Consider the following 9164-nt stretch of genomic DNA (forward strand, 5'->3'; position numbering starts at 1 on the left):
AATCACTAAATCAGTTCATTAAAATAATGTTCCCATACTTTGTTGAAACACAAAATGTAGTACCAAAAGTGTTAGCTGAACGTGTAATGTCAGAGGTTTTTATAGTAAGGCCCTCACTTTTTCTAACAAAATATGGACCTGAAATTTCTCGTTGGATAGCAGAAATTCAAGTAAGGAGTAAAAAATTCTGTGCACGGAATGAATACATAGAGATAGTCTAGATCATTAACACTGAGGATGAAGTGTTTTATTGTACATATCCATTTGGTAAAGGAAACAAGTTATGTGGAGAGAAAAGAAAGCTTACTGATACGTTTTCTGGGTAACTTCTGTTTATTTTATATTTGATGAGATAAAAACAAGTTTTTCTTCTTGCCTGCATCTGTTTACACTGCATAGTCTTCACATATACAAAGTAACATACTGATTAGTATCCATATAAAGTTGTAAAATACAGCATTCTACTGAAAGCCTTTAGGCTATGTAGTATAAATAGTATTTATACTATTTGTACTATTTTATAGTCTAATATTAATGATTTCCAAAAGTTAAACTGTATCAGTGTCATCTGCATACAAACGTAAATGTAGTGTTGAGAACTTATATTTTTATAATTGCCAGGTCAAACCACAATAGATCATCCTATCTTTTTTATTCTTTATGGTTTGAGTAGTAAAGGTTTTATCAACATTTTCAGGTCTCTAGCCATTTTTAATCTTCTGTTAGTATAGATATGCTCAGACACTCTTTTCAGAGGCAAGATTACAACTTAAAGTCTACTGAGCTTATTCTTTATTCATTGTCTGTGTAAACTAGGTAGCACTTCCCACGATAGTAAAGTACCACTGAAGTAGATGCAAAACATTCTGGAGAAGATCTAAACACAATCAAAAGCAAGTGGCTGAGTGTTAAGAATTTCTTCAAAAACTAATTAACGTAAATATTTATGAGTATTTGTTTGAAAAATAAATATCAAAGGGTAAAGTTAGTTCTGAATACAAAATCCTGCCTTGCTCATATGACAAGATAAACCATTTTTTTCCCATTTATTTTTCTGTTCTTGAGCCCCAAATGTCGGTGATGTCTCCTCTGAGGCTGCCCATAGAATATACTGTGAAGAAGATCTGGGTCACTTGTTTTGGGTGTTTTATGGATCAGGAGATACCACATCTTTCTGAGCCTTTTAATTAGAAAAGTAACTACTTCTGCTTCATCAGATGGTTCTTCATATACAGGTTGTTTCATATCTTCATAAGCTGATATAATAACAGCTTGGAATAGATTGATCAAGACACAGATCATCACCAACATGAAAGAGGCTAAGAAAAGACCACCCAGCAACCTGTTGGATGAAAATGCAGTGTCTCTGAAAGCTGAGACACAGTAAGAGAATACAGTCTGAGTTGAATGAATCATATTATTGTAATTCCATTCATGCTGCCCAAATACAAGGTAGCCAAAAGCCATAAATACAAAGAAGTACACCACCACCACAAGGGCCATGGAGGAGATTCCAGGAAGAGCTGCCAAGATCGATCTTTGTGCGAGGCGTACATCATAAAAGAATTGGGAATATCTCAGAGTTTTCAAAACTGTAAAAAATGCCAAAAAACCCATAGTAATCCTTAAAATCTGATCTAAATGAGAAACTGCATGAAAATGAATGAAATCATTTGGATGAAGTAAGTAAAATTTCACAATATCTGCTCCCATCTTAAACTTTTTGACCTTAAAAAAAACAAAAAGGAAGAATGCTGATTTTAAACCTAAGTTGATTATATTGGAAATATTGCTAATGTAATCTTTCTTTTCCTGGCCTATGGTATGAAGCTCATCTGCAATGTAAATGAAGAAAAAGACAAGGACAATTACAAATACAGCCATCTGAGCTTTAGTTTGCTGATGAAAAATGGGGAGAGCAAAAGAATGTACTGACAAGCTTGAGTTTATGATTCCAAAATAAGAAACTTCAAATATGACTGAGATGCAGCAAAATAGATGTACATCTGGATTAAATGTCGTTAGTTCAATGATCACAGCCCATGTCTTTTCATCAAGCCAATTGCTCTTTTGTAAAACATCCAGCCTTGTTGTTGAATTGCGTTTTCCTTCTGCAGGGAAAAAGTAAAAGGTGTATCCTGCTGGTCCATATGTGTGCAAATCTCCAAATGAGTAATACACCCATGGAGACTTGTTTGGCTGGTAAGTAAATCCAGTATAACTGCTGGCATCCTTGGAAACATATTCCTTGGCAATCTTTGTCCAAGTGCCAGCATAGTCACCTTTCTCTTGGATATCACTGCCGTATTTGTGAAGACAGTGGCTTTTACTGATCACAACTTTATTTACAAAGCTGCGAGAACGGAAACACTTTTTCTCTGTATCTTTAGCCCGTACTTGCCTCATTCTAGGCAAACCAATGATTTTCGACCAGCTGTCAGAAAGAAAGGTTGGCTGAATGTCATTATGGATCAAAGGCAAGAACACACCATTCACCCACATGTAAATATGTCCCAGTTTATCTACATTGGAAAGTTTGAGAGAGAACTGCTTGTGAATGAATTGGTTATAGTAAAAACTATTTCTGTTCTCAGTGGAATAGGCAAGATTTAATATAAGTGTTAAAAATGTAAGGTGACTGATGATATCTTTTAGAAAAACAAGAGCTTTGTTTTTAATTTTTGCCCTTTTCAACATGATTGCAATTTCATCATCTTCTAAAGGCTTATACTGCTTACTACCTCTGATTTTAACAAGTTGACAGTGCATCTCTCCCATCTCATCTGCATTCATAGTTGCTTTATCCAACTTAATTTCAGAATAATTTTCCTGAGTTAACCATGTGATGTTTTCACAGTATTTTGGAATCACTGTACTCAGAGCTGAGAAAAAAATTATTTTTAGAGTTTGAAGAAGAAACACATTCTCAAAAAATGATATTGCAGATGCTAAAAGCCACTCTAGTGAAGTCTGATAGCCATAAGACAAACCGTATAATACAATGAAAAATGATGATAGCCCAGTTACAGCTATAATTAATACCCATGAGAGATAGACGCACCACCAACAAAAAACTATACGTGGTCTTTTGCGAAAGGGCATGGATATAATGTTTAGTGGTTTCTTTTCTCTCTGAAAATTGTCCTTTTCTAATGCATTATTATTGCTAAAATTGGAATTTGGTAGTTTTCTTCTCTGCCAGGCCTTAGCCTTTGGAATGGAATCCTTTATTCTTGTCTCCTCCTCTGCTGCAATTACGTTTGCATCTCTTTCAGAAATTGTGCAGTTATTCCAGTTTTGGGGAGTTCCTTGGTTTATTGTCTTTCTGTAATTCTGGAAGTTCTGTGAATTGCTAGCACCAGGAAAGTTCCCCAGGGGACTAATATTTCTGGATTGTGCTGAAGTCTTTGAAAGGTACCATTTTTGTAAGTATTCCTTCCAGTTCTCAGGATTTTCAGACATGAGGGATGGACTTTCCTTTGGGTGCTTCTGAGCCACACCCCAGGAAGAAGGTTTCTTCTGGGAATACTTAAAGAAGGCAATTATAATCATTTGTACAGGTATGGTAACCAAAGCACTTTCAACTCCTACTGCTATTGATCTCAAATACCTCAGGTGTAGTGGAGATTCTTTACTCTTGTCAGCATTAAAGAACATAATGTTAACAAGCAGGTTTAATAATAATATTGCTAAGCAACATGATAACCTTTGGAGCCTACTGAAAGTGCCAGTGACAATATGAGCAAAAATCGAGAACCACAGATGACCCTCTATCAGGTTTTCAGCAAGATTAATCAAAAAATAGTCGATTCTGGACAGAGGTGCCTTTGGATTCATGACAGTAAATGTCCTTTCCAGTGAGTGATCATCCTTGTCAAGAGCAAGCCATTTCCTGCAAATAAAGAACCATATCTTCCTTGTGTACATATTTTCAACTCTGGCTCTGCTTAAGAACCAGCTTGGAGAAGGGCCTTTGTTATTGTGCCAGATCCTCAAGGAACAAATGTCTCCTAAATCTCTCTTAGTAGTTAACAAAAAAGTATCAGTGCTTCCCTGACCGAAAGATGGAAAATGTGGGTGCTTTAAAGAATGGACATCACTTGTGCCATCCTGACCAATGAGTTGAAGAAAAACATCTGCCTTGGTTCCAGCTCCCAAGCGACTACCCGTGTATAAAGTGACCAAAAAGCACGCTTTATCAAAAGGGTCATTGTCTGGCAGAAGGATAATCTTGTCTTTGCTGATTCTGTCAACCCTGTCTTTTTTCACGGCCCAGAGCGCCAAAAGAAAGTAGACTAAAAAAATAAACAGCACTGTTAAAAGAGTCACAGGGTTTTTAGGTATATCTGCTATCAAAAATTTTTCCAGATCCACAGTGTTGGGGGGAACTATTACTTTGGCTGCCAGGAACCTGATGTTGAAAGTGGATGTATTTGAGGCAGTGTGTTTTAACAGTCTTCTGGGTCTCGACTTCATATTGCAGATGCAATGAACCCTTTGCCAATTGGTAGAAGAGCCAAGCCTGCAGGTGTCTTCTTTCCAGTGACTTTGAACTCCATCCAGAAATAAGCATTGATCACTAAAAATGGATATGCTCACCAGTCCTGGGGTTTGATACCTTACAAAATAGCGTGACATCAAGATGATAGAGATATTATGACTACCAGTACTATCAGTACCACTTTCTTGGGCTGTGAATCTCAACAATGACTTTGGGAGACAGATAACGTAAGGAGCCTTAATGTTACAGTCACTATTAGATAGCTTATTTTTGCTTGCAACTGTTGGCATATTGTGAAATGCAGAAAAAGAGGCTATAGGAGAAGCATGAGTGACATTAGCACTTGCGAATACTAACACTTTGAAAGTAACTTCTAATTTTGTCACAATCTGGATATATACCTCCTTGGTATTTCTTTTCACTTCAACACTAAATCCTCCAGTTGTGTAATGTTGTGTTTTATCAGGCCCTATTGCTAACTGAAAAGTTGAAGAGTCCGTATCTTTCCTAGCAATAATAATGTCTGCCCTTTCAGGCATGAGCCCTATTAGATCCCCATTAGTTTTGGTCTCTGTCATTTTGAACCCAAGCACTGTTGTTGCAATCTCTGATGTATAACCTAACCAAGGGAAAGGGTTCTCATAAAACTCATAAAGGGCAGTGGAAATCACAGCATCATGGGGCAATTCTGAATAATTCTCTTTTTTCAGCTTTGGATAGAAACAATTCTTGCATTTTTTTATGGTAGAGAAAGCATTTGTAACATTCCATTTTTCATTTTTGTTCAAAGTGATATTCCAGTTTTTTGTTTCCATTACAGTTTCCATTTCCCCAGGGACTTTGCCCTGGAAAACTATGTCAGTTAAATTTTCCATGATGAAGAAAACTTGTTTAATTCCATCTTCATTGACATTCCTACGATGTAAAAGAGAAGCTCTCAGGATGTTAGATAAGCATCTTAGTATTCCACTGGTCTGAATTTCTGTTTGTTCAGACCAGTGGCTCTCATTCCTTTGTATTTTCAGCACTTCAGTTACTTCTCTCAGTTTCCTAATGACAAGCTCTTGTGATCTAATATTTATTTCATCAACTTCCTCTGTGACTTGAAAAATAGAAGCAACTACTTGATTAATTTCTGTTATGCTCTCAGTTGAAATCTTCAGGGCTGTTTTAATAAGGTTTTCACGAAGTTGAGCCTTAGATATTTGGAGAGTTGGTGCAGTTTTAATATAATTTAAGACTGAGGCTGCAATATAAATCAAATATCCTGCATTAAAATAATCTCCAGTTTGGAGATAAGAGGTCAGTGGTGCACTTGAACCACTTACTGAAGCAAGTAGTTCATGAAACACAATAGCTAGTGGTCGACTTTCAACTGGGTTCTGCACTTTTACGTGTAAGCTCACTTGGGTAAATGCCCCAAGAGAATCATAGACTTGAACATAAATTGTCAACGTATACTTCTGAGAGGGTGATCCAACTGGGAGAAAAGATGGAGGAGATTCAGGCTGATAACCAAAGTACAGAATTGTGCCAAATGTATTTTGCTCTAAAGAATTTATTTTGGTAGTTTTTGGTACCTCAGAAGCTACTATTACTTTATAGGTCAGAGGTAAATTGCTATCAGAAAATCCACTGCACTGAATGACAAATTTTGTCACAAACGCAATACCCCAGTGTGGCTTGATGGTACACCTTCCAGCCCTTGGAGGAGAATTTATTTTAAATGAGTATCTATAGATTGATGACCTACCATCCCAAGTAGTTACTTTTAAAAGAAGTACATATGATTGATATGCAGTATTCATAAAACTCAAAGCATGTATAGATAGGTAAGCCCCAGACCTCCCTGTTGAGGTTCTGGAAGACCAATCAAATCTAATTTCTGTAGAATTTTTTTCTGTAGAAAAAAGGGACCAGTGATAGACTGGTTGGCTGCCTGTTCTACAGTTTAGGCATTTTCCAGATAACGTAAGCCTTTCTGTTGGGATTACAGTTTTACCACAGTTTTCAATGCATACCACATTCAGAAGAGGTGGGGATCCAGACTTCACATGTACGGTTTGGTCAGCGTAACTCCGTCTTATATCTTTTCGAATCACTAGACGAAAGTAATACATAGTGTTTCCTTGGAGGGTTTCTGGTGCCATTACCTGAAGTGGACCCGAAGATATTAACCATTTCAAATCTCTCTGGGCTGGATGACATTTCTCTCCTATACTCCATTTCATGTTTGCATAGTCTGAAAACCTTTTAGTGCAGTACCAAGTAAAAATCATTCCCTTCAGTCCTTCCATTGAATCAGGATCAGAGGATGCAGAGCCATCAAGAGTCCACCTATCAGAAAAACCCACTGTTCGGAATGTGCCTGCTGCAATATTTGCCACTAGATCAGATCTGTCAATCTGAATATGAATTTTATCTGAGCCCCTGAGAACTGTTTTGGTCCAAACTGGAGTTACTGTGACAGAGAAATTAAACAAATACAACCCGTAATCTAAAGTATAACTGGGAACAGTTATGCGTATGGTATTTATACCATACATCATAGATGAGTTTATAGGTCTTGACCAGTCTGGAATAGCTTTTGTGTCCTCAACAGGATAGATTTGCCACAGAGGCCTAATAGTTATACCTACATTGCAGTCTACTAGCAGTCTGACGAACAGGTAAAAGGATGCCCCCTTTTTATGACGTAAGAGAGAGGTATGAACAGTAGGTCTCTGAATCCAAACCGTGTCTATCCGACAGGGCTTTTTCTGACAAGCCACCAATGGTTCTATGGTTCTGGAAGCATAATTATTGATTCTGACTTGTAAAAGAGCAGGGGTAAGTCCATTCCTGGTGCAATTCACTTTTGCCACAAACCCAGCATATTTCTCAGGATCAAAAGGTAAAACAGAGCGACGAACAAAACGTGTGGCATTTCTTACGTGATCATTGTATGTATAAGTGTTATTCTGAATAAGATGGTCTCTTCTTGTTCCAAATAGTTGCAGATTGAAGGTCCACTCACACTGTAGCATAGGATGTTGTACAGGAATAAACCACACTAAATAAATAAAACTCTGCAGAAATGAAGGACTGCTATTGAAAATGTGGACTTCAAGATCTCTGTCTACCAGAGACCTATACAAAGCCCTTTTCTGATTCATATAAAGGTAGATATTGAACTTGTACCAATGAAACTTCACAAATTCAATGGAGAATAAGTAGGAAAGCTCCTGGTGTTGGTAGAATACATAGTGTGTGTTAGAGCCATCTGTGGAAGTACTGCTGTTGTTTTCTTCAATTGTAGAAAAAGTTCCATGGCTGTATCTGAAAATATAAGTGCCTCTTTTGTTTTTGCCAGGGTGAAGGTTTACATAGGTAGGAGTTTCTCCAACTCCAGTTAGGCCTAGTGTGCCATTGAAGAGATGTAATTCTCCTGTCAATTTTTTGAATCTCTTTCCATCAGCATGAAAGTAGAGGCTGGCCACCACCATCTCACCAAGCCTCTGAATAGTGGGTATAGCACAGAAGTTGCTCTGCAATGTGAAAGAACTGTAGGAACTGAACCAACCTCCTATACCCTGTGTGTCTACCAGCCTGTAGGCCACTGTCCTAAGTGCAAGGGGCTGAAGACTCCAGGAGAGGCTAAGGGGCTGGTGAAGAACACTAAGGAGCTTGGAGCTGATACTGAGGACATGCAGCAAGTTAGGCTCTACGTTGAGAGAGAGGCTGAGGCTTATCTGAGGCATCTGCTCAATGCTGACTGAAGCTACATAGAGCCCATGGTGTCTGTAGCGTACAGTCAAACGGTAGCTGTAGTAGGTAGCACAAACCTGTTGCAACTCGGCTCTTGGGTAAACAGAGGGTGGTACTGTGTCTTCATGCTCATTGCTGGGAATGAGAAGGGCAGATGGGTTACCTCCATGGCTGCTGAAACGGTACTGCCAGTTTGCACTCTTGAGGCGTGCACACCAGCCCAGCTCTACTGGCTGCCATGTGTGGATCAGGTGAATCTGTGGCCAAAGTACAAACAGATGCATATCCTGCCGAGATATCTCAATGCTGAAGTTGTGATGAAGGCACTCAGGTGCAGTGCATGAAGTAGATGAGCACTGCACTGTAATGAAGCTGGAGGCTGTAGGTGGTGGAATGCTTCCTAGAAGGAGGTCCATCTGCAATATGACCTGCCCTGACCAGCGAGAGGTATTCTTCACCCAGGCTGAGTTCAGGTACCAGAAGCAATGTGGTGGGGTCTGCGGCTGCACCTCTGCCTTGGGTCTGCCTGCTGGGGCTGGTTGGTAACGCAGCTTCATGGTGCTGTTCCACAAGCAGGAGATCCAGTCCTTGTCGTCCCGCTGTTGCGAGATGTGTCCATGAGGACCCAGGCAGGTGATGAGCAGGGGCGATGGCTGGAAAAGGAGAGAGGTGTCTTCCAAACCTGGGGGGCAGCAGCTGAGCAACCCGAGGAGCAGAAGACGCAGTGCAGGCCCTTGCATTGCGTGGCAACCTAGAAGAAAGCTTAAAAGAGAAAACTCCGGCTGTTTCTGACTGCTCTAACTGCCATGGAGCAGCCGCCCAAAGCCCAATCCCTCAGCGGCAGGGCCGTGAGGGAGGGAGCCTGGTGGGGTGTGAGCTGTGCCCCCCAGGCCCGCTGCCGGAATGGGCACTTTGG

General features: G+C 39.5%; 1 protein-coding gene across 1 annotated transcript; it reads right to left on the reverse strand.

Moving 5' to 3' along the window:
• Positions 1-985: 985 nt before the first annotated feature.
• PKDREJ (polycystin family receptor for egg jelly) lies at positions 986-8988 on the reverse strand. The gene has a single exon (XM_062569294.1). It carries the CDS (start codon positions 8986-8988, stop codon positions 1015-1017), a length of 7974 nt encoding a protein of 2657 aa, XP_062425278.1. The 3' UTR covers positions 986-1014.
• Between the last annotated feature and the right edge of the window lie 176 nt (positions 8989-9164).

The sequence above is a fragment of the Rhea pennata genome, chromosome 1 (assembly GCF_028389875.1).
Source record: "Rhea pennata isolate bPtePen1 chromosome 1, bPtePen1.pri, whole genome shotgun sequence".
Classification (NCBI taxonomy): domain Eukaryota; kingdom Metazoa; phylum Chordata; class Aves; order Rheiformes; family Rheidae; genus Rhea; species Rhea pennata.